At 47.9% G+C, this 26,803-nt stretch overlaps 1 protein-coding gene across 2 annotated transcripts in view; it reads right to left on the bottom strand.

The window, feature by feature from the left end:
- MPP2 (MAGUK p55 scaffold protein 2) overlaps positions 1 to 26,803 on the bottom strand; it is a 436,959-nt gene that overhangs the window by 270,172 nt on the left and 139,984 nt on the right. Inside the window, exon 1 of one of the 2 annotated variants that reach the window (XM_078645233.1) lies at positions 23,436 to 23,690. The exons of the other annotated variant lie outside the window; for it this stretch is intronic. Within the exon in view, the coding sequence (XP_078501359.1) occupies positions 23,436 to 23,514 (79 nt within the window). The 5' untranslated portion in view covers positions 23,515 to 23,690. Of the gene's footprint in view, positions 1 to 23,435; positions 23,691 to 26,803 lie in introns of those variants that run through there. 2 annotated transcript variants of the gene reach the window in all.

Below are 26,803 nucleotides of genomic sequence, written 5' to 3'. Positions count from 1 at the left end.
GATACAGACTTGGCACTCTGTAAAGTCCTTACCTGGAATGTGGCGGGATTGAATGCAAAGGCTTTAGATCCAACATGGCAAAGATTTATTAAACAACATCACATCCTAGGTTTACAAGAAACGTGGGATAGCACACCTGGTTTCTCTCTGGATGGTTTCTGCAGCTTCTCCATTCCGGCAGTACCAGGTGTAAGAGGGAGAGCAAAGGGTGGTTTGCTCACATTGTGTTCTCTGGATCTAGCAGGGGTTTTTAAAAAATTAGATATCACATTAACAAACACGCTTGCGGTGGAGTGGACCCTCCCTAACTCAAAGACTTTCTTGTTGATTAATTTTTATAATTCAAAGGAGTCCGCCACTGTAAATGAACATCTGATTTCCTTGTTAAATTTTTTGTCAGACTATAGGCTTGATTGCACTACTCTCCCAGAACTGGTTATTCTGGGGGATTTTAACATTCATCCTTGTGAGGGAGGGTGTTTTAACGATAGATATGGGGGCATACCATCTGAAGCCATTCCTCATTTTGAGCATACAATCGAAGGCGAGTACCTGGAGTCACTTTTGGCTAACCTAAACCTCTACGAATTTCCCCAAGCCATTAGTGAGCCTAGAGCCCCAACCTTTGTTGGGAGAGATGCCAACACTGTTATAGATTATATTTTTGTTTCAAATGGGGCCCTGGCAAAGGCACGTGAATATAGTGTGGTAGATCTTATCTCAAGTGATCATCATCCTGTCCTCCTGACCTTGGACCTAAACTGCTTTCGTACTGGCAGTCCACTAAGCGTGACAGCCTCAAAGGATCTGAAGTCTAAAGACCAGGGTAGGCGTCTAAAATGGGAGATGATCGTCCCAGATGAATTCTTTCATTCACTAGCCCAAGAGTCCGAGGCCAATATGGCAGTTTGTTTGGACCCAACTGCCGAGGGCCCCAAGGTCTTGGCTGCATATGAGGAGATCTGTACAAGGATCAGTAAGAACTTGGAAAGAAGGTCAGTTGGCCAAGGGAAAACAAAGACTCATAAATGGTTCAATAAGGAATGCTCAAGGATACATAGTGCCCTGATGAAAGCCATTAAACAAAAACCCAGAGACAGGTTAATAGTGGCCAAGCTAAGGAAGGAATATAAAACTGTAATCCATATGCGTAAAACCCAAATCAAGGAAGAAGCCTGGAATAGCCTTTTATCTGTGGATGTCCTGAGAGACAGTAAAAAGTTTTGGGCCATTGTAAATCAGCCCTTTTTTTCTGATAGCGAGACATCGGATTTAGTCTGTGTCATAGTGGACAATAGATGGCTAGACCATTTTGGCAAAATCTATGATTCTACAGTCCTTGCCTCACCTGCTAATACCCATGACCACTCCAACTTGGTCATGGTCTTCAACACCATGGAAGTCGAAAGGGCGATCAGAGATACCAGCAAACACAAGGCCCCAGGGCCCGATGGGGTGCCCGCAGATCTCTACATACAGTACCCACAATTTTGGTCAAAGATTTTAACAAACGTCTTTAATGCGATTCCCACAGCTGGCTTCCCACTCTCTTGGTCCACCTCCATAATTGTGCCTATATTTAAGAAAGGGAATAGGGCGGACCCAGCCTGTTACAGACCTATCTCCCTGTTGGACTCTGCCGTTAAGATCTTAGGCAGAGTCATCTTGCACAGACTGGGGGATTGGCTGGAGGAGAGCGGGATCCTTTCAGATTTGCAGTACGGCTTCAGGGCACATAGAGGGACAATCGACCAATGCTTGAACCTTCACCTAATCATTAGTAAATATACTGTGGTGAAGGGGGGGCTTCTCTATTTGGGGTTTATGGATTTATCTTCCGCTTTTGATTTGGTCAATCGTTCAAAATTATGGTTTATCTTACGTAATTTGGGTTTGGATACTACCTTGGTTAGCTTTTTGCACGACCTTCACTTAAATTTGTCTGCGTCCGTTAGGGCAACGAGGGATGGAAGGTGTACAGCAAAGTTTAGATCAGGGAGAGGGGTCAGACAAGGGTGCATCCTGGCCCCTCTCCTCTTTACTCTGTCCATCAATGCCTTGGGAAAATCTTTGAACCCAGCCACCCCGGACATCCCGCGTATGGGGGGACTACCTATCCCGGTCCTCCTATACGCGGATGACGCTGTTCTTATAGCGCGGACTGGCATAGGTTTGCAAAGACTTTTGGACCATTTCGGCCTCTTCATGAAAGCCCTCGACCTAAAAGTTAATACTGCCAAATCCCATGTTATGGTCGTAGGCACTCGAAAGAAAAATATGAAGATCAGATCCTTCAGCACTAACAATTCACCAATTTCGAGGGTGCCTTCCTTTTGTTACCTGGGCGTCACCTTTGACGAGAAAGGAACATGGAAGCCACAAATGAAACTTAAGGAAAATGGTGTTATTAGATCTACCACAGCACTTTTGAGCTTCTCCAAAAGATTGGGCTCGAAACCTATGGAAGCAATGACCAGGATTTATAGAGCTAAATGTGTGGCAATCGCATCCTATGGGGCAGACATTTGGGGTTATGTCCCAACTCCAGGCATACAAATCGCTGAAAACAATTTTATACGGGCCCTCCTGACACTTCCGAAATCTTCTCCCACACACTCAATACATAATGAATTAGGCATGGGATATGTCTCTGATCTTCTAAAAATGTCCCCAGTGCTTTGCTGGATTAAAACCTGGACTAATGAGGAAATCAGCCTGAATCACTGCATCCTTAAAGATTGTATATCTCTGGACAAAGCTCACACTATACCATGGCTGGCACATGTTAGAGCGGCATGTGCGAGGCTAGGGCGTCCGGAAATGTACTCTCTACCACATAATCTTAAAAAAGAGGCTGTAAAGTGGGTGAAGCAGCATTTTCGGACCTTGTTGGAATGTGAAAGAGAAACGGCTCAACTTAGTAAACCCACGGTGAGATTACTTTTTCAACTTTCCACAACTACAGCTATGGAACCTTATTTAAAATATGTTACAAAGCCTTACCATCGCTTCTTGCTCACAAGGTTTAGATTTAACTCGATCCATCTTATCCTGGGCTCGTATACAGTATGGGGTACCCCTGACAATCTTCCCCCTTGTACATGTGACTGTTTTTCAACACAGGACACCCTGCACCTGGTCATGTTCTGTGAGCACTACCTGGCGCCGCGGAAAAAAATTCTTGTTCCTATCTTGAAACCTTTGAATTTTGTCCAGGTACGCCCAGCATTATTATACCTCCAGATGTTGAATTCGGTGCCGGTGGCATATGGTGTAGCCTGTTTTTTAGTAGCAGCCGCCAGACTGAATAAACTAAGAGCTGCCGCACCACTTAATCATCAAATCTGACTCTTTGTATAATCTTTGGCAAGAATGTTTTTAACATTTTGTTCTTAGAAGGAGTAGCAATCAATTTTTTACACTTGTTAAGTGATCTGTTTAATTTTATTTTATGTATTATGTACTGCTTTTATGGTTTTAATTAACCGAATAAAGTTTTTTTGACTGACTGACTGACTGACATACAAATGATAGACGGAATGCATTAGAAATCAAAACATTCCCCCTTAGTCAAGAGATCTGGGTTAAATCCATCATTCTTTTGCTCACCATGCCACCCCAGTTTAGACCTGGCCATATGCAAATCAGTCTTGAGCCTGCTCCTCATGGGAACAGTTCAGCCCGAACTGCCAAGCCAGGTCCTCCCTTGACCAGAAACAAGCATCCTAGGACCGGTTTCGGGGTTTCACCCCTCATCAGCCTGGCTAGCTTGAATCCAGTGGCATAGTGAGCCTGGGACCCAGGTCTGGGAATACCCGGTGCACTTAGGGCGAGAAAGCAAAAGGCCCACAAATGTTGGACTGAATGCAGAACAAATCAAAACATTCACCCCCAGTCAAGAGATCTGGGTTAAATCCATTGTTCTTATGGAATCAGGGCGCACCCTGCATAGCACTCGCAAAATGTTTTAAGTCCATGTACGATGAGGGCATAGCGACTGCAGATACAGAAACATAGTACAGAGCCTCTCAGCTGGTAGTTGTTAATAAGTGGTGGTATGACACTCGGGGAGATCCAGCTTATGCTTTTGAGAAATGCACTTTCCAAGGCACATCAATACAGCACTCACTTTATGGAAGGAAAGTTCCACTGATGCTCCTGCCTGCAACAGTGGTAGTTCTCCAAACTTGGAGATTCGCTATCAAAACCATAGGCTCTGACAAAAGACTCACCAGGAAGACGCCACTGTGGAAGGGAACTGCGCTACCTCAAGTGGAGTCTCTAGAAGGTTTTCATAAATGGGACATCATTGGAATCTCCACTTTGGGGGACCTGATGGACAGCATAACACACAAATCATATCAGACTTTACGAGATGAATATGCACTACATTGCAGCCAATTCCTCCATTATTGCATTTGAGACACGCCCTCACGCCATATATCACAGAATTAAAGGTTGGCCTCGAATTCAACCCCTTTGAGGCCAAGCTGCTCCTCGGAGAACTAGGGGACCATAAGATTTCCCAAACGTATTGCTCGATGATACACAATACACCTGACAATTTAGCAGCGCAGTGGACGGCTCGGGAACGAGGCATGGGCACTCTGGATGACGAAGACTGGACGGAAGGTGGGGTGTGTTTGCCACATGCAGCAATAGCAACAAGCTTTCATCTTATTCAGTTAAATACACACATAGGACCTACATCACACGGCATCAACTAAAACAAATGGGAGGGATCGCCTACCCCCAGTGCCTCTGATGTAAGACATAAGTGGGCGACTTTCTACATACTACATGGAGATGCACAAAACTGCGCCCATACTGGAAGCGAGTTTTATCCTGCTTAGATCATACACTGTGTCAAGAGACACAACGAGACCCCAAACCCACCCTAATCTTGACATGACTCGTTACAGACCAGCGCTGCTCTGGGTGGGCGTCACGGTGGCAAAACGAGAAATCACGCGACACTGGGTGGTGGAGGCACCACCTTCACTCACGGAGAGGAAAAGAAGCAATGACTAGAGCATGATCAGAGAGCAGCTAGTCTACGAGGCCAGAGGGTGCCCTATGGAACACACAAAAATATGGGGTGCATGGGCAGAACACCTAGGCATCAGCATTGTGAACAGACTGTCTAACTTCACAGGCTTGGATGCTGAAATCCAGGCTTACACTGGCCTGGGGCTGCAATCTAGACAAGATGCACATATCTGTAAATATAAACAGGGTGGGGCGTTGTGGGAGGGCCGAGGGTAAAGCGCTTAAAATGTGTTGTTCACATGTTGTACGTTTTCTATCTTATGCAAAACTCAATAAAACGGGTCATTAAAAAAAATAAAGTAAACAAAAAAAAGGGGGCTCAAGAAATGTAACCACTAATTGCAGACCCTGAAAGAGCATCACAGGTTTCCACCTTAAGCTCAGTTAGGAGAAACATCTCAAGGGGGTCAAAGTATTACAAGAATCCATGGTATCACCAAGCTGGAAAGGAAGAACTGCAAAAAAGCAAAGATGGAAAAAAGCCTTCTCCATCTACACGCCCACTGTATGGAACTGCATTGCACCACCAGAGTTCAGCCTTTCCCCATCACTCCTGCAGTTCATAAAAGACCTACAGACACATCTCCACAAGGAATGTTCAATCAAATATTGCAGGGCAACATCACCCCATCCAATAGGAGATCTTTCTCCCATTTTTATTCTGAATAGACTCCCCTTCCAGGTCCCGCTTCCAGGGGCCTCAATGCACCTTGCTCTGTTGCTCTCAGCCCGTTGAGTGCCAGTTAAATACATGCACATACATACACATGCATGTTACTTTGCAACAGACCCCACTGCATGTGTGGCACATAGTAGCTGAAAATGCTGTGTCTCCAGTTATTTTTCACTGTCATTGCAGAACCCATGATCTCACTTTATGCACTAAATCAGACATCCATAAGTTACAGTGATCCTGAGTACCAAACTCATTTCTATATTATATTATTGTGGATTACTCAAAAGTCAAATACTCACTGGGTAATTTTCCTTGACATTGTAAAAGCAAAAGTATTCGCCCACATTGATCTCAAACCTTATGCAGTGACGACAAAATGACTGCAAAGCACTGTGGCAATGCAATGCTGCACCCTTGCTGTCCGAGAAAATCTAAACCCAATGCAAACTCATACATTACACAGACTGCATTGAGTAGTGCCCAATATGCTCTATTTGTTCTGCTAAATGGAGATGGATATGAGACAAATGACTATATTTGAAATGTTTTCACAATTATTCTGTAAACGTGAATGTTAATGTGTTTACAAAAAGTGCATTTTGCACTGTTCTCTGTGTATGTATTCAGTTGCCTTGTATCCAAAAGGCAGGCAAAACATTGCCTGGTTACTGAATGGATAGCAACTCAGCTGGCAAGTATCTATTCTGTGTAACGGCCTGTACCCTTACATAAGGATAATTACAACAGCACATCACCCGAGAATGGACAACTGTAGTGAATGGGCCATCTCCTGCACCCTCGTCAGCGTAGCCTGTTAGGCCCATGGTTGGCCAAGGATGAACCCTCCCTTGGAAGAGTACCCTCAGACCCTGCCGGCTCTCTAGCTCTGTGAGGACGGCAGCATCCGCCACGAGAGGAACACCAGGACCATGGCGAGATTACCAAATGACCTCGCTCAATCTTCTGGGGTCTGCCATAGTGTAGTAACAGACTGTTAGTCACGAAAGTGCTTGAATGTGTAACTGAGAGATAGCCAAATCTCCCTATAAAGTTGCAACAGCATCGCTCAAACTGGTGCTATCTTGGAGTGTTAAAACTCGGCAAAAAGAGAGGACCTGTTTGCTTGATGGCCAGAACTCTGCGTAAATCAGTGCTAAGACGAACCGCCTCCTCACTGCCCATCGGGTTATTGGGAGACCTTTGCTTCATGGAGGTCTGAGAGTGCCATGGTCAGTTGGAGCTGACCCAGCACACTCCCACAGTGCACTCAGTGCTGTGGAATAACAGTCCACCCAGTCTAGCTAGCAATGGTAAAACTCTGCCAGATATACTACTGTTAAGTTATGAGCCCCATCAGCGGCGGCTCCTCCACTAAGGAAGAGGAGTGTCGCCCCACCAGAAAAATACAATTATAATAACACCACGTTATTTCCATTTTCTTTTTTTCCGGACTGATTCTGTTGAGGTGCGGGTGGGGTGGGGCAGGGCTGGGCTGCCCACAGAGCAGGGAGAGGTGGTGGGGACTTTCTAAATGGGCATGACAGCTTGGCCGGCCATCTTGGGCTTGCCAAACCGTCATGCACACTTAGCATTTCTCCACCCGGTCCTATTGCAAAGCCGGGTAGAGAACATCCACAGCCTCCCGCTGCCTGTCCGAGTGCTGAACCAGGCTGCTTAGTCCAATCTCAAAGCCGCTGTCATGCTGGTGACAGAAGCGTCATGATTGGCTATGGGAACCCTGTGTGGTTCCTGTTTCCTGCGTCAACCAAAGAAGATGGAGAGGCAGCAGCCAGGAGGGAAGTGGATTTTTCTCTTTTTCATTTTCCTGATTTTTAACCCCCATCCTCTACCCCACCACTTCTGCCCCGTAGCAGCTGCTACTGAGCTCCATTCTAGAGACCTGGACAAAGTTGCATCATCACGCCTGAAAAGTGTGGGCATTCTGACGTCTTCATTGATCATCCTACTCGGAGTTTGACCGTGAGCCCTTGGCTGGTCGAACTACCTTTGCGGCATTGTTCAAAGTCAACCTTTAGCAACCAATGATGGTCCTGCACTAATGTAAGGCCTTAAAGGTATGACTCTAGCCACACTTCCACCCCTATCTTGACAATTGTTTCTCACAGTTTCGCTGAAGAAACCTCGGTTTGTGTTACAATTAGGCAGATCTCTACTTGCAGGTTAGCAGCCTCAGTTTATATTGCACTCAATCACAGTTTGGTTTTCAACTTGTATCACCCTGCAGCAGAGCTGCACCTGCTACACTGTATGTGCCCTTTGTACACTATAGCACAGACCCACTCCATAGTACGCAATCACAGTATGTAGAGGTGTCTGTCACATGTACTCTTCAACAGATGTACCAGTGTGTGTGTGTATGTTTTTTTTAAAGCCAGACAGAGCATCTCTGTGCAGAACACTGCACTATGGGGACCTGTCCCAGTAGTGGCTGTAGTTCCTTTTGAGCAAGCGCATCAACAAACTAAAAGCACAGTTATATTTGCTTTGTTACGCTATATAACGTACCACAGTCTCGGGGCTCGTGCAGTTACATACGTAAATACACACTCCATTACATTCAATGACCGGTCCTCGTATATCTAGGTATATTGGGCTGTGGGTGTGCGCATGGCTGTTCGTGTGTGTGTAACAGGCAACGATTCGTCGCACTCCGCGGCACCGCCTGACCTATTTTGGCAGAGTCAAGGAGTTCTGATTCTTTGGACGTGCAGTTAAAAAGCCCAGTGGGGAGCTGTGCATCAGAATAATTCAAGAAGCTCTTTTGGAAGTGTAATGCTAACTCAAGCTTCACAAACAGCATGAAGAAATCTCTCGAAACTTAAGAGCTTTGCTGCATAAATCATGAGTTGCATGTTTTAAGGTGCATTAAAAAGGGTCAGTCTGGGTACTATGCACTGAAGGTGACTGCCTGGGGCTTCTCGGTTTTCAGAGGACGGAGGAAACTCTGGCTTTTTTGATAGTGTTAGACTCTCAAAGATGTCAGGTGGAACCTGCTGGTGCACTTCAGTGATGCAGTTGTCTCTCAGGGTCTCCTGGCATAATCTGCTCCAGCAGGTGGTCCTCCAACTCAAAGTCGGACGGTCTGTGTGGCAGTAGTAGGACTGCCGGGAGACGGTGAGACACTCTCATGGGTCACAGAAAATCCAACTACCATGAGGGTTGAGATGCACTCTCAAATTCCACAGAAAGTTTCAAATTCCACAAAAAAAGACCAGGTTGACTACAGTGACTAACCTACGGAACTATGAAGTGAGATCCGTGAATGCTGTCAAGTCATTTTTTGTAACAGGATGCACAGTGTAGGGTCCTCAAAAAGAAACACCTTTACCTGATGTTATCCCTCATAATGTACCTGAACCATGAAGATAAGACAGAGCACCGAAACATGTCGATACATCAATTAAAGATATTAAACGGTGCAAACATTTCCACCCACTGTTTTTACGATCTGGCCAGCCTTATTTAATTAGAACAAATCATGAATAAAAAGGTATGTATGCAAACAAACATAGAGGGGCTTTCGGTAATCCCTGTGGTTCCAATGGTCTCTTAAACTATTATTCACATTTTAGCTTCTGCCCACCGCAGCATACAGCAGGGTAAAATGGGTCAGCCCCACTTCAGCCACTGGCTTTCTTGTACTGTGAATGATGGATTTAACATATGTACACATCCACTTCAAAAGAAGTGAACTTCGGGACTAGGGATGTGAACCAATATTTTACTTTGCCAATGCTATTTTATTTCCATTCTTTACCTATTTTATCGTCATATTTTTGTGTTTAAACTATGTCTTCTAGTTATTCTAGTTTTTCTTCAGATCTACTCAGAATCCTAGAACCTTATTTTGGAAAATCCTATCTTTCCATCTTGGGTGATTTCAATTTCCATCTTGATGAAATCAGCTCGAAGGATACCCTGACATTAATTGAGTCACTTGGAGCCTGTGGCCTTGTTCAGTTGGTGAGTAGCCCAACACACAAGGCTGGCCATATTCTTGATGGGGTATTTTCTAGTGATTCTAGGTTATCTACTGGCCCGCCTCTGCCGTTGGTCTGGACAGATCATTTTGCAGTACTGCTTGAACTTGTTCTTCCTGCCCCACCCTTAGCCAATCATGTCGCTACTTCATTTACTCCTAGGAGAAACTTTAGAAATATTACCGATGACACTATTGCTTCTCATATTCAGATCTCGGAGTCTTTCTCCTTGAAGGATGCGGATGAGGCAGCCCAAGAACTTACGGACTCTATTACTAATGCTGTGGAAAAGCTTGCCCCCGCCTCCCTTCGATATGTAGCCCGGCAGAAACCCACTGCACCCTGGTTCTCTGAACATCTGAGACTCTTAAGGCAGGGGTGTAGGAGCAGCGAGAGAAGCTGGAGGAAATCCTGGGATCCGAAAGACCGAGAGGTTCATAAGTCCGCTTTACGGGACTATAAACAGAGAGTTGTAGTGGAGAAGCAGGAGTACTTTTCCAATCTGACAGGTTCCCTAACCTCATCCAGGGAACTTTTTAAAATTGCTGATTCACTATGCTCTCTCCAACTCCCTGATCCTGTAGTTAGTTCTCAGGATCTTTGTAATAACATCTCCGACTTCTTTCATAGTAAAATCTCTGACATTTACATCGCTTTAGAAGCCCAATGCCACTCCTTGGATAAGGATATTCCCTCTGCCATAGCCAGTCTGGACACTTTGGGTGAAGGCCCTTCCAAACTATTTATGCAATTTCCTTTATTGTCTTTGGAAGGACTGAACCTCCTACTTGATAGGACTAAATCCTCCTCCCCAATGGATCCTTTACCGCTAAAAATACTGAAGGAGTGCAGAAACAGCATTCTTCCGTCCATGTTGGAAGTTATGAATAAGGCTATCGTCCAGGGTTCCTTTCCACCAGTGTGGAAGAAGGCTATTGTGAAGCCTCTCCTCAAGAAACCGTCTTTGGATCCTGGCCTTCTTAAAAACTTCAGGCCAATCTCTCTGCTCCTGGCCCCTGCAAAGATATTGGAGGCACACCTCAACTCTCACCTCTCCACTTTTCTTGAGACCAGTGAGTTTCTTGATAACACACAGCACGGATTCAGAAAGCATCACAGTACCGAATCCGCACTCACTGTTGTAGTAGATAACATCCGACGCAAAGTGGATAGTGGCCAAACTACAGTACTTGTCCTATTAGATCTCACAGCCGCGTTCGATACCCTGTCTCCCGCCATTTTAACATCTCGGCTTAGGGAGGCAGGGGTTACTGGGCCGGCCTTGAATCCTCTTAACTCCTTTCTCCTTGGTAGAGAACAGAGAGTAAAGCTTGGAAATTTCCTCTCCCCTGCCAAGTCATTGCAATGTGGGGTGCCACAGGGGTCGGCCCTTAGTCCGACCCTATTTAACATCTATGTGGCCCCCCTTGTTAGACTAGTAAGATCGCAGGGGATGGAGGTGGTGTCCTACACCGATGACACCCAGATCATGGTGTCACTGGCTCATTCCTCTGTCCATACATCTGCCATTAGCTTTAGGTCATGCATGCAGCATGGGGCAGATTGGATGATCATCAATTCCCTAAAGCTAAATGGCGACAAGACAGAGGTATTGGTCTTTGGGAAAGACCAAGATGTTTGGTCGAGCGATTGGTGGCCTTCATCTCTTGGCATCTGCCCCACTCCCTCCCAATCAGCCAGAAATCTCGGCGTGGTCTTTGACACCTCACTCTCCATGACGCTCCAAGTAAATAGGACCGTGGCCACTTGCTGGGGTGTTATCAGGATCCTAAATAGGATCCGTAACTATCTTTCTCTCCAGGCTCGTAAGCAGATTGCAGTCGCTCTTGTTGGCTCCAGGCTCGATTATTGCAACTCCCTGTATGTGGAGTCCAACAAGGGCCTTATCCATCGACTGCAAATTGTGCAGAATGCTGCAGCGCGTTTTGTTCTGGCCCTTCCCTTGGCATCTTCAGCCACGACTGCTAGGAGAGATCTTCATTGGCTCCCTGTTCAGCATAGAGTCTTTTTTAAGATTCTATGTCTTACATACAGAGCTCTTGCGGCTGGCACGGACGATGCACTTGGGTCTCTGCTTACCCGCTATATCCCAACCAGATCTCTTCGATCTGCTGGGCTATTTCAACTGGTAGTGCCCTGTACAAGGCTAGCCAGATGGGGAGCGAGAGCCTTTTCTGCTGCTGCTCCTAAGCTTTGGAATTCTCTTCCAACTGAGGTCAAATCTCTACCCTCAATTGATCTGTTTAAAAAGGCCCTTAAGACATTGTACTTTATCAAAGCCTACCAATGAGAGATTGCTGGTTTGATCTGCGAGCTGTATTATTTGAATTAGGCGCCTTGACGCCCATTGGGCAAAGTTTGCGCATGATAAAACTCAGTTCATTCATTCATTCATTATAAATCAAAGCCTAAAGTACCTTTTCTTTATGGCAATAGAATCATTTTTCCTATAATGTGCAAATGTATACAAGGGTCTCTACATTTGCTCTAATAAGTACACGTACCTCCTAAGAAGAAATTGTACTGTTCTATTAAAATTATGCTTTTTTAAAATTAAAATGTTTATTGCAAGCAAGTGGCCCCCAATATTTAGGTGACACCATATTTCAACCCTACTGACTTTGATAAGACATATTTAACTTTGACATACAAATGACATATTAGAGATCCCTTTTCCCCATGCCTGGGCACTTTTTACTTCATACTGGCCTAGTCAATGTCTGACATTCCCAACAGAGCCGGCAACAGGTGACTGGCTTTTACCACAGGCGTCTGATTCAGCAAGTGCAGGGCGTGAAGTCAGAGTAGGGTCCCTGCTGGACACCAGAGGATGACCTTGCCTTGACTAGTAAGACACTGCTTTGTAGAAAACCACGGCTGTGCAGCCAATGGCATACAGGGGCGGATCCATTCATGAATCGAGGCACACATTGCGGGTGAGGGTTTGTCGATCTTTTACTTAAGGCAGGGAGTGGGAAAGCAATGTGTTCATAGCACAAGTTTACTACTACACCTCGGGAGACGTCAAGAAGCGTCACACAACTGCTATATAAATAAGAGGAAAAGCCATCTGAAGTGGCTGCAAAGCCAAATGTTGGTTCTCAACAAAACAGGGTAATAATAAAAAAATCGGTATTCATAGAAACCCTCCCCCTTTGTGTACTTGAATGAGGAGGAGGCAGGGGGGGCGGCCCATAGAGCAATCAGGCAAATGGCTGGTCTGACAGGTCAGTGGATTGGGCATTTCTTTAGCAGTTTGTGGACCTGTTTTATGGCCTGGAGGGCCGGCTTTACTGTTGATTTCCCTGAAATTTCCACAAGCATTGCCTGCAGCAAGTACAAATGCATGCTGTCTCCCATTCCTTGCAAAATACCCCTACAGCGTGTCTTTATACTTTTAAAACTGTCCTGATTTGCAAATCTAGGCCGCCTTTCTAGCTGTAATGGAGGCTGCTTTTATTGTGGTGTCCGGGTTATATTGTGTGTCCCTGTCCTACCCTAATAGCAGGGGTCTGTACGATACGCTATTAGGGTGACCAACCGTCCGGAAATTTCACGGACAGTCCGTAATTTCGGCCGTCTGTCCGTTGTCCGTGAAGGATTCTTTAACGGACGCCATGTGTCCGTCATTTTAACAGGGCACCGGTTGCTCCACCCTAAAGCCGGCACAGCTTGCCCCCACCTCCCTTCTTGACTCCGATGCAGTAGCAAAGCTCAGACATCCAGCAGCATTGGAGAGGCACAGCGGGGGGGGGGGGGCAACACTCACACCTCCAGCCCTTGATGACCTGTTAAGAGGTGCTTCGAAGGTGACTGAGAGGGAGGGGCTGCAGGTTCAGGAGCAGCGACATCTATTCACATGCAAACAGCCCTGAATGCATCATGTCTCTGCTATTTAGAGGGGGGCTCACACATTCCATTTCTACCCAGGGCCCCAAACATCCTAGACTCGGCCAGATTACACCCCTGAATACACCGAGGCAGCATGTGCTTCTCTTCACCGAACTTAATTACTGTCACTAAATTGTAAGCAAACCTCGGTTCCTCAAACATGCAGTCTATAATGTAATACAATAAAGAAATGGCACAATCGCACCCACACTGATTAACAAAGTATGGAGGACAATCAGTTAAACCAGTTCTCTTAGAGTATCTCCTGTAAGTACTGTACATCACAGTGGGGGGTGGCATTTTGGACAGAGAGCCTGTCTTCTCGTTGTCTTGTGCAGGAGGGGGCGAGGAGCCCAAGATGATACTAGAATACTGCATGCCCACCCCTGTGCCCACCCTGGTGGATCCTGTTCCCTCTCCTGTGATGGCTCCTGCCCTCCCCTCAGTGATGGCTCCTGTCCCCCCCATGTGGTGGCTCCAGTCCACCCCGCCTGTGATGGCACTTGTCCCCCCATGTTGTGGCTCCAGTCCACCCCCGCCTGTGATGGCTCCTGTCCCCCCTTGTTGTGGCTCCAGTCCACCCCCGCCTGCGATGGCTCTTGTGCCCCCCTGTGGTGGATCCTGTCTCCGCCCTGGGTGGCTTCTGTCCCAGTCCTGGAACGGCCCCTGCAGCGAGGGTGAAGTTCTTGATGGGCCTCTTCTCAAAAGGGCTCAGCTCAAAATAAATATGAAAAGGTGGGCGAGTAAGTAAGTGAAGGGATGGGTGAATGGCTGGATGAATTAGTGAAAGGGTGAATGGATGAATGAAAGATTGAATGAATGGATAATGAGAGAGGATGGGTGGATTGATGAGTGAGGGGAAGGATGGAGAGAAAATGTAAATAGCTGGATGTATGGGTGGAAGGGTGGCTGGATGATGGATGAGGGGAAGAATGATGGATGAGGAGAAGGGTGGATGGATGGATGGAGGGGAAGGATGATGGGTGGATGGATGGATGGATGGATGAAGGGGAAGGATGGATGAGGGGAAGGATGGATGGAGGGGAAGGATGGATGGATGAGGAGATGGATGGATGGATGAGGGGAAGGATACATGGATGGGATGGATGGATGGGTGAGGGGAAGGATGGATGGATGAGGGGAAGGATGGATGGATGAGGGGAAGGATGGATGGATGAGGGGATGGATGGATGAGGGGATGGATAGAGGGGAAGGATGGATGGATGGGTGGATGAAAGGATGGATGAGGGGATGGATGGATGAGGGGATGGATAGAGGGGAAGGATGGATGGGTGGGTGGGTGAAAGGATGGATGGATGGATGATGAAGGGAAGGATGGATGATGAGGGGAAGGATGGATGGATGATGAGGGGAAGGATGGATGGATGGATGGATGATGAGGGGGTGGGTGAAAGGATGGATGATGAGGGGAAGGGTGGATGGATGGATGGATGATGAGGGGGTGGGTGAAAGGATGGATGATGAGGGGAAGGGTGGATGGATGGATGATGAGGGGGTGGGTGAAAGGATGGATGGATGGATGATGAGGGAATAGATGGATGATGAGGGGGTGGATGAAAGGATGGATGGATGATGGGGGAAGGATGGATGGATGATGAGGAGAAGGATGAATGGATGATGAGTGGGTGGGTAGAAGGATGGATGGATGGATGATGAGGGAAAAGAATGGATGGATGATGAGGGGAAGGATGGATGGATGATGAGGGGAAGGACGGATGGATGGATGATGGGTGGGTGAAAGGATGGATGGATGGAGAGTGGGTGGGTGAAAGGATGGATGAATGGATGATGAGTGGGTGGGTGAAAGGATGGATGGATGATGAGTGGGTGGGTGAAAGGATGGATGGATGATGAGTGGGTGGGTGGATAGTGGGTCGGTGAAAGGATGGATCAGTGGATTGGATGGTGGGTGGGTGAAAGGATGGATGAGTGGGTGGGTGGATGGTGGGTAGGTGGATGGTTGGGTGGATGATGGGTGGGTAGGTGGATGAGTGAAATGATGGATGGATTGATGGATTGATAAGTGCAAGGGTGAATGAATGGCCGTATGAGTGAAAGGGTGGATGTAAGGATAGATGAGTGAGTGAAAGGGAGGGTAGATGGACAAAAGGATGAATAGATGTGTGAAGGAGTGAAATGATAGAAGGATGAGTGATAGGATCAATGGATGGATTCATGAGTGGATGAGTAGATGGATGGATGGGTGGGTGGATGGATGGAAGGAAGGATGGCTAAGTGAAAGGGTCGATGGAGAGAGAAAGGGAGGATGGATGGATGACTAAAAGAGTGGATGGGTGGAAGGATTAGTAAGTGAAAGGATGGCTGGATTGCTGAAAGGGTAAATGGCTGAATGGATGAGTGAATGGATGGATGGGATGAAGAGTGGATGGATAAGTGTACAGATGGATAGGGTGAAAGGGTGGATGGATGGATGGATAATGGAGGATGAGTGAAAGGATGGATGAGGGGATGGATGAAGGGATGGATGAGTGAAATGATAGATGGAAGGATACATGATGGATAGGTTTGCAAATGGTTGAATATGTTTGGAAATGGCTGGGCTTACTTATATACTATTGCGCGACCTCTGATGTGTCTGTAAAACGTACCTATTGTCCTGAAGTTTTGTCCTGAATTTTGACCTCCTGTCCTGAATTTGTGTCATGAATTTTGACCCTTTGTCCTGAATTTTTACACTCACCGTCCTGAATTTGCACCAATGCCAGTTGGTCACCCTATACGCTATAGGTCCTCTCTACCCCCCACCAGGGGTAGGAGGAGGGTCGCACTGGGGTTCAGATTCGCCTCCCAGACGCAGCCTGTTGCATTAGACATCAGTCTGGCACGCGGCGCGCAGACTGAGAGATGAGTCACTGCTGAGGTGGTGTCTGCCCTGCACAATCGGTGACAGCGTGGCACGTGCAGCACTCTGAGATGAATGACGGGGGCATGTGCGGGCTCTGCACTGTAAGGTGGGTGACAGCAAGGCATGCTCTGCCTTCTGAGGTGGTGAAAGGGTGACGTGCGCTGAGCTGCATTGCTAGATGGTTGACAGCATAGCATGCGCTGTACTCTGTCCTGTGTGGTGGTGAAAGGGTGGTGTGTTCTGGGCAGCTCTGCACTGTGAGAGTGGGGGTAGCATAGCATGCACTGCACTCTGTCCTGTGAGGTGGTGAAAGGGTGATGTGTGCTGGGCTGCTCTGCACTGTGAGAGTGGGGGTAGCATAGCATGCACTGCACTCTGTCCTGTGAGGTGGTGAAAGGGTGATGTGTGCTGGGCTGCTCTGCACTGTGAGAGTGGGGGTAGCATAGCATGCACTGCACTCTGTCCTGTGGGGTGGTGAAAGGGTGATGTGTGCTGGGCTGCTCTGCACTGTGAGAGTGGGGGTAGCATAGCATGCACTGCACTCTGTCCTGTGGGGTGGTGAAAGGGTGATGTGTGCTGGGCTGCTCTGCACTGTGAGAGTGGGGTTAGCATAGCATGCACTGCACTCTGTCCTGTGAGGTGGTGAAAGGGTGATGTGTGCTGGGCTGCTCTGCACTGTGAGAGTGGGGTTAGCATAGCATGCACTGCACTCTGTCCTGTGGGGTGGTGAAAGGGTGATGTGTGCTGGGCTGCTCTGCACTGTGAGATTGGGGGTAGCATAGCATGCACTGCACTCTGTCCTGTGAGGTGGTGAAAGGGTGATGTGTGCTGGGCTGCTCTGCACTGTGAGATTGGGGGTACCATGGTATGCACTGCACTCTGTCCTGTGAGGTGCTGCTCTGCTCTGTGAGATGGGGTGGGGGGCGCACAGCATGCAGCACTTTGAGATTGGTGACAACACGCCATGCTGGTTGGATTTAAGAAGGGCTTAAACTCCTGTCTCTTCTAGGCTGTTAGTTTAGGAAATGGCCACAGCTTGACTTTCTTTAGTTATGACCGGAATTTACTCTCAAACCTTTAAAAGAGGAAACAGTGCTTTGTTCAAAGGAAGCTATTTCACCGGCGCTTCGTGGCAGGGTGGCCAAATGCCAAGGTTGCAGAATCTAGATTCCAGCCCATGCCTCTTTCTTCCAGCACCCAAGACTCCCTGGGAATGTGTTTTCACTTTTGCTGCTGCTTTTTTTTCATTCCTGCTTTCTCTCTTTTTCAGTATTTTACTATCTTTTTTTCTTATTTCTCGCTCTTCTCCCTTTCTCTCTTTTGCTCTGAGTCAAACTCTAATAAGTGGCAGTCCCAAACAAACTCTGGAAAAGTTGTTATGTCTTGCCTTTGGGACCTATTAGCTTTGCCAACTGATCTTAGCCTTGCTGTGCAGCACTTCCCAGATGCTGTGCAGCATGGTTAAAAAAAAAGTTTTTAAAAGGTGCTATGGCAGCACTCATGGCATTGTGCAGCAATCCGCACCACGCATGAGCAGGCCTACAAAATGATGCAAGATGGGGATATCTGCAACACGGAGGGGGTGGTGGAGTGGAGAAGCAACAGGCAAGAGAGAAGGGGGTGTGGGGAACTAACATGGTGGGCGGGGTGGAGAGGAGAAGCAGTCGCCGAGAGGAGGTAGCGGGTGGGAGGAGGAAACGAGGAGGGCAGGGTGGGAAGAAAAAGCAGGTGAGGGTGTTCGGAGGAGAAACACATGAGAGAGAGGGCAACAGGAGGAGTATACACGAGTGAGCACAACATGCAGGAGGCAGGGAGAAGCACATGGGTGTAATTCAGCAACACAGAAGTGCACATGGGAGACAGCAGGAAAACATATGCACTCCCATGGAGTGTGTAACCCAAAGAAAAAAGTTATGCTTGAAAATAAAGCACTGGAAAAATAGAAGCCATCCAGTCAAAAGAGATGATAAAGAGGCTATGCACTATGGGAGGGACAAACACAAGATTGGCAAGCTGGGACACGAATAAGAAGTAGGCAAATGAAAGTGACTGGAAAGCAACCAGTGGTAAGCAGTGGGCGGGCTCCAAGTCCCTGTATGTTCTTGGTAAGCTCACAATATGTGTCACAACAGACAGTCCATGCGTTGTCTTTTAGGCTTGACCTGAGAAAGTGATCGGGCCCACCACCTTCAGCCACCAGCACAAACTCTGCACCACATTATAGAGCCAATTAGATTTTCTCAAAGGCAAGGCAAGTGCCTTCCAATAGCATAGGGAATGTGTGACTTACCTAAAAAGTTAAGTACTAGTCACTTCTTTAACGTCTCTGTATATAAAGTAATGAACAGCCTATTTTTTTAATTGTACTTTCACTGTGGGTGCCTATACTTCACTAACCTGTGCATTCAACATTTTTCACATTGCACATTATTTTGCACATGGATGTGACACAGGCTCCTGTGCATTGACGTTCTGTCTACACATGGGTCTAAGTTGCGGAAAAACATGACAACTTTGCAGTACATTAATAATTACATACGCTGACATTAACAGATTTAGAGTGATGAGGTAATGCTGCATTAAACGTGGTTATACTACTTTACAGAAAGAAATGGGGTGCTGGTGATAACATCACCCAAATAAGTAAGGGAAACAAAACGGTGGAAATAGTACTTCTGCAGGTTGTTTGCTATTTATGTGCACAGCCATTTCCCGGATGCAGGCACGTAATTACTACATTGGCCATGTCACAACAGATTTAGCAGACCACTCTACATGAGGAACATTTCCTCTCTCTTCAGTGTAACAGATCGCAGTGCACATCTGCACCCTGGGCTAATGTTGTTGGTTGTGTAATGAATAGTGCAGCTGCCTGATGCCACTCGAATATAAATGTGATATTCTCTAGAGCTCATTTCCTCTCAAATAAATTCAATAAATTCTGCAGTGGTCATGTCCTTGCCTTACATAGTAATGCACCATCTTCTAGTGCATATATTAAACTAAACAAAGATATTGCGTATTCTCTACAGCTCAATCGCAAACCTTCTGTGTGTAGCTTCCATATGCCTTCCTATCACGTATAAATGTCACATGCCTGAGTCACACGTACTCATCTTTAGTGATTCTTAACTTGTGGTCCGAGGACCCCTGAGGGTCCGCGAGGCCTACTCAGGGGGTCCGCAACTGTTTTACAAAATAACATACTACTAAAACAATAAAAGAAAATATATACAAATAAAGAAGGAAAATTGAAAACTTGAAAACCTTTTCTATATTTGATTGTGAGTTAAAAAAAATATTGCTTTATTTAAGAATCTATTTGGTGAATACTTGCTTCTGTATTTGTGTGCATTATTTGAGGTTCAAATCATAGAAACTGCTTAGGCCTGGGTTCCCCGATTTCCAATAATGACTACTTAGGAGTCCCCGTATTCCCGAAATATTTTATTTGGGTTCTACAGAAGTCAAGAGGTTGAGAACCCCTGCTCTAGAGTTAACATTCCCTCTTACAATAATATCACATATTCTCTAGTAGTTGTCTTGACTGCCACAGTGATGTAATTGTATATTATTTGTATAGCACACAATCTGCCACTTACAAGGCCAATCATCACATTCAGTAGTCCTGGGTTACCAAGGTTTCTTCCGTGTAATTGAATTTGATTCACTTAGAGGAGTTGTGTTATCAGTGTAGTGCTGGGGTAAGTTCCTTGAATGAGTGAATGTGTCCACTTCAATCAGTTATAGGGGAAAGTTCTTGATGTTTGATGGATGAAGTTGATTAGGAAGGTTCTAGGACAGTGGCTTTGTCCACTGGCTGGCAGATATGTGTGTGTGTATGGTGGCTGGCAGTATTGAAGGCTTTTAGGTAGAAATATAGCTAGTTCTAGGCTATGCCGGATGTACATTAGGACAGTGCTTAATTTGTAAGGAAATAAGTACAGGGCCCTCATCAGGAGGCCACGCCAGCATGCACCACCCATTGCCACTCTCAATGATAGTACATACACAATTACTAGCCATCGCACCACTACAAGTGTGACAATTCATACTGTTTGAGGCCCCACAATGGCTTGGGAGGCAGGTATTAGTCGCTTTAATGTCTATTTGACCAATAAACAACTCTTGTTGTGCTCATCTCTATACTGCACACACAATGCCACCTTGTGGTAGCTGTCTTAAGTGCTGGGGTTGACAATTAAGTGCTGGTGCTGAGCACCGGCAACTACCGGCTCAAATTAAGCACTGTATTAGGAGAAGGCCTAGGTGAAATCTCCTTTTCTGCATCAGTGGCACGCAGATGCAAAACTGCAGGCAATTTTGCCCTTTCAGCAACCGGAAAACGGGAAGAATGCAGGAGGAATGCCATGCAAAACAAAAAATCCTCATTTTGAGCACTGGTGAAAGGAAGCAACAAGCACGTTGCGTTCATTACAATGGCCGCCCCCTGACAGTGCTCTTTAAAGAATGGTTCCCAGCAAAGATGCTTGAGTTTGGTGCCTGCCTGCCTGCTGGGAGGACCCTGCAGGCAGGTCCTGCAAACAGCCTCCCCTGCTAGGGAAACTGTTTGACGTGCACGGCTTGGGACCATAAAAATGTACATTTATCCAGTTGACATTAAAGTAAATACATTGCCCTCGTGTACAGAAAGCACTTGTACTTTTTGGGTTTACTGGATCCATGCAGCAGGAAAACAGGGGCGACGTTTGCTTTCTGCACAGGAATTGAGCTCATCTCTAGTTCAGAGTTGTGTCTCTGCAGAGTCTGTTGTGATAGATTCTCTCGTGTACATTGCCTCACCTCACTGACTGGATGCGGCACGAGACTTTCCTCTGTGCGCGTGCCCTCATCCTTCCGATTGAGAGAAGCTGATTTACGCAGGGCATGATTACTTAGCGTGTATCCTGGAGACAATACAATTACTTAACACCCATATTATTACAGAATAGACCTTATGCACGCCCTCTTGTCTCGCTGCACAATGATACGTAGCTTACAGTGCACATGCATCCCTCTTGAAAATTGGTAATCGTATTATCTGTTGCTAGGTACACCCTTCCCTGCTGACTGATAACATATATACGCCACGGCTAATGCTCTAAAATTGCTACCTGAGCTGAAAAGGCTATGCCCAGCAAGCATACATAGATCTATGTTTTATGCCAGGCTAACACCAAATGGAGCCACGCTCAGAGCTACAGTTACTAGGCAGTGGTGCTGGAACACTTTTCAGAGTGGGGGTGCTGCCAATGATGTTGCATCACTAAAGTCTTAGGAACCATGAAAAATCCAAGCGTCTCAAAAAAAGAAGTGTGGCAAACCAGCCATAGCCATACCGCAGGGGACTAGTAAAGGCGTAGTCTGTAGCTGGTGGTGCATTTTGGGGCACAGGCGTGGTAGCACACTGACAGCAATCTGTACGTTGTACTGGCCGCCAAATCTAGATTTGTTTTAATCCTATTCAAATCTTTGCTTCCATCCCACTTCAGAATTACAAAAATGTGGTCCCTTTGTGCTTTTTTTTTCTTAACAGAGTTTTATATAGCGCAAACTTGACCCGAATCGGGTATCAGAGCGTTTTACTTGAGCACCAGTTGCATTACATGAGGACAAATTCACTTTTTTTTTGTTAGGCACAGGGAGGTTAAGTGATTTGCCCAGAATCACAGCATGTTTAGCGTCATTGTCAAGATTCGAACCCAGTTCCCCAGATTCGAGGTCGCCCGCCCTAGCCGTTAGGCCAACTCCTCTCCGCTTTCCTAATTGCGGATATATTTTCTAATATGTATAGTTCATTTACAGGCACTTAAGTGTTATATGACATCCTACAGCCTTTCCTTTCACTTCCTGTACTCCAATAGTATTGTTACCCAGGTCACTTTTACAAAATCCTCTCACTTTGCAGTTAGAGAAATAAAAGTAAATTCCAGTTTCCCAATAAGCAGCAACTTGTCAGAAGACATAGCATAACATTCCACCTCTGCCTCTGAACACACAACATGCAACAAGATAAGACAATCTGGAGCATGTTTATTGCTCATTCACCTTCTGAGGTCCAGCATGGTTATTTTTGGTGCTGCATTAGCACTCACCACGTCCCCCATACACCCTGCACCCCTACTTCCAGCGCCTATGTTCCTAGGTAGTTCAAATGGTTGACTCAAATGAGGGTGTGTGAAAAGCCAAGGCATCACGGATTCGGTACTCCACACAGCCACCTCTACAAATAAATTGGCCAATCACAGGTGGCTGGCGCACATGAAGCCAGTCAGGCCAGGGTGGTCACCTTCTCACTCGAGGCTCATCATGGCTGTCACGGGCTTCCGTTTATGATGGGGCAGTAGTGGTTGACAGCTGTTGGGTTGCTGCCCACGGTTCCATCTGCCACAGCCAGTGTAATCTCGAACAATCAAAGGCCAACTGGGTCCATGGGTTCAACATCCACAGCAGATCTCATGCAAGAATGGGTGGGTGGGAACTGGGCAAAAGAGGGAGATAATGATAGGGAAGGAACAGAGAGAGGAGGCAAATGATATGAGGAAAGGAGAGGAGACAAAGAGGAGACAGAGGAGAGGAGACAGGGAGGGAAAGGGGAATGGAGAGGAAGAGGTAAACAGAAGTAAAGACAGCAGAGAAAGCACAGAGGCAGTGGGAGTAGACATCATTGCGGAAGAAGCATGCAGGGAAACGCAGAAGGAAGTGTGCGCAGAATTTAGACAAGATTGTAGACAAAGCTAGATGTGATGGTTACCGGGTGTGGAGAAACGGTGAGATATACAGATAAAAAGAACAAGTAATGAGATGGAGAGATGAAAAGGAACACACAAACGGAGCTTAACACCACTGTTGGCACAATGCTCACTCCCCAGCCCTCATGTCTGGTCATGCAGACAGCCCCCCACAATACCTTCCCTCCGCAGCTCCAGCTCTTCTGAGGAGTTCAAAGAAATCCCCTCCAGGGAGACGCCGCTGGCTGGACTGCTCATGGCCGGGACGTGCTGGGGCAGGATGACCAGTGGCCTCCTCTGATGATCCAGGTAAGCGGCCTCCTCTCTGCCGGGGAGTCAGTGAACCTTCTGCGTCTTCCTGTCCAGAGGGGTCTTCTGAGGCCCACTGCTCCAGCCAGGGGTCACTCTAGCCAGGATCATTCCTCTGCATTCAGTCCTGCTGCTCACTCTGCCTTGTAGGACTCAGTCTCTCCTACACTTGGCCTCCCCACCGCTCTCCACCCTGGAGGCTGTCTGCACTCCAGCACTCTCTGGCACCCTTTGAATGCTCAGCTGTTGAGTGGATCTGTCTCCCTGGCCCCTCCTAAGCCCCTCTGCATTTTCTGTGTTTTGGTCGCCCCATCCCCTGTGAAAGCTCCGGGGCTGCTTCTCTGCTCGGCTCCCCCCTCTACCTCCGTCCTCCTCCCTTACTGGGCAGAGGGTCTCGCAGAAGGGGCGAGTGGGAGCCGGGAGGTTAATGCCACGGCCAAGCCTACAAGCAGAGCCAGCCCCGGTGTGGCGGCGGGGACCACGGCCCCCCTCATCCTGCCTGAACTGCCAGCCAATAGGATCCCGCTGCCGGCTGCCAGCCTCCCCGGGATTGGCAGAGGGGCCGAGGCACGCGGATCATCTACAGCTCATCTGAAATCACGGGTGATGCGGGCAGGAGCGCCAAGCGAGCCGGGGAGGGTGGGGAAAGGCAGAGAGGAGAGCAGCTCCGCGACCTGGAGCGACTGACAGCGGAACGTGCCCCTTGTGAACTTCATATCAGCTTCAGCAGCAAACGAGCATCGCCTGCACTTCACAGCAGCAAGCGAGCATCACCTGCACTTCACAGCAGCAAACGAGCATCACCTGTCACTTCACAGCAGCAAGAGAGCATCACCTGCACTTCATAGCAGCAAGCCAACATCACCTGCACTTCATAGCAGCAAGCGAGCATCACCTGTCACTTCATAGCAGCAAGCAAGCATCACCTGCACTTCACAGCAGCAAGCGAGCATCACCTGCACTTCACAGCAGCAAGCGAGCATCACCTGTTACTTCACAGCAGCAAGCCAACATCACCTGCACTTCATAGCAGCAAGCAAGCATCACCTATCACATCACAGGAGCAAGCCAACATCACCTGCACTTCACAGCAGCAAGAACGCATCACCTGCACTTCACAGCAGCAAGCGAGCATCACCTGCACTTCATAGCAGCAAGCCAACATCTCCTGCACTTCACAGCAGCAAGCGAACATCACCTGCACTTCACAGCAGCAAGCGAGCATCACCTGTCACTTCATAGCAGCAAGCGAGCATCACCTGTCACTTCACAGCAGCAAGAGAGCATCACCTGCACTTCATAGCAGCAAGCCAACATCTCCTGCACTTCACAGCAGCAAGCCAACATCACCTGCACTTCACAGCAGCAAGCGAGCATCACCTGTCACTTCATAGCAGCAAGCGAGCATCACCTGTCACTTCACAGCAGCAAGAGAGCATCACCTGCACTTCATAGCAGCAAGCCAACACCTCCTGCACTTCACAGCAGCGAGACCTCACCGCAGCTCCATCCCTGCCTTCACAGCAGCGACGTGTGCAGCACCGCCCCAGGGCAGCGCAGGAGCATCACCTGCACTTCACAGCAGCAAGCGAGTATCACCTGTCACGTCACAGCAGCAAGCCAACATCACCTGCACTTCACAGTAACAAGCGAGCATCACCTGCACTTCACAGCAGCGAGACCTCACCGCAGCTCCGTCCCTGCCTTCACAGCAGCGACGCGTGCAGCACCGCCCCAGGGCCGCACAGGAGCATCACCTGCAAAAGGTTAAACGCACTCCGTAAAGAGAGGAAACCTCGGCCACTTCACACCAGCAAGACACGAATCCTGCTACAAAGAGCGAGAAAGCACCCCGTCAAGCGCGAGATGCCACCGCTGCCAGTTCATAGCAACACCACCACCTCCGCTCAGCGTCTGCCATCACACACCAGCAACACACGGAACACTGCCCTGTGAAAAGCAAAACAGGGCCCTGATCCCTTCACTTCACCAACACAGACACAGTTACCAAAAGGAAAGCAAGTAAACACCATCTGTCACTTCACAGCAGCAACACACCCGGCTCTGCTCTGTGGAGAGCGGAGTACACCTCTGTCATGTCACACCAGCAACACATGAACAAAGCCCTGTGAAGTGCAAAAAACGGCCCTTTTCACTTCATATCACGAACACAGACACAATAACGAAAATAAAACAAAAGTGAGTAATAAACATGTCACAGCAGCAACACACCAATCTCTGCTGCCCTGTGGAGAGCCAGAGACCACCTCAGTCACTTCACACCAGCAACCTACCAACCCACGCTCTAAGGAGCGCCAGAGACCACCTCAGTCACTTCACACCAGCAACCTACCAACCAACGCTCTAAGGTGCGCCAGAGACCACCTCAGTCACTTCACACCAGCAACCTACAACCCACAACCCACGCTCTAAAGAGCGCCAGAGACCACCTCAGTCACTCCACACCAGCAACCTACCAACCCACGCTCTAAGCAGCGCCAGAGACCACCTCAGTCACTTCACAACAGCAACCTACCAACCCACGCTCTAAGGAGCGCCAGACACCACCTCAGTCACTCCACACCAGCAACCTACCAACCCACGCTCTAAGGAGCGCCAGAGACCACCTCAGTCACTCCACACCAGCAACCTACAAACCCACGCTCTAAGCAGCGCCAGAGACCACCTCAGTCACTCCACACCAGCAACTTACCAACCCACGCTCCAAGGAGCGCCAGAGACCACCTCAGTCACTCCACACCAGCAATATACCAACCCACGCTCTACGGAGCGCCAGAGACCACCTCAGTCACTCCACACCAGCAACCTACCAACCCACGCTCTAAGGAGCGCCAGACACTACCTCAGTACCTTCACACCAGCAACCTACCAACCCACACTCTAAGCAGCGCCAGTGGCCACCTCAGTCACTTCACACCAGCAACCTACCAACCCACGCTCTAAGCAGCGCCAGAGAACACCTCAGTCATTCCACACCAACAACCTACCAAACCACGCTCTAAGCAGCGCCAGAGACCACCTCAGTCACTCCACACCAGCAACCTACCAACTCACGCTTTAAGCAGCGCCAGAGACCACCTCAGTCACTCCACACCAGCAACCTACCAACCCACGCTCTAAGCAGCGCCAAAGACCACCTCAGTCACTCCACACCAGCAACCTACCAACCCACGCTCTAAGCAGCGCCAGAGACCACCTCAGTCACTTCACACCAGCA

Source organism: Lissotriton helveticus, chromosome 5_1 (assembly GCF_964261635.1).
Source record: "Lissotriton helveticus chromosome 5_1, aLisHel1.1, whole genome shotgun sequence".
Classification (NCBI taxonomy): Eukaryota; Metazoa; Chordata; class Amphibia; order Caudata; family Salamandridae; genus Lissotriton; species Lissotriton helveticus.
Note: the sequence above shows the minus strand (reverse complement) of the source record. Positions and strands in the feature narration are given on the sequence as shown.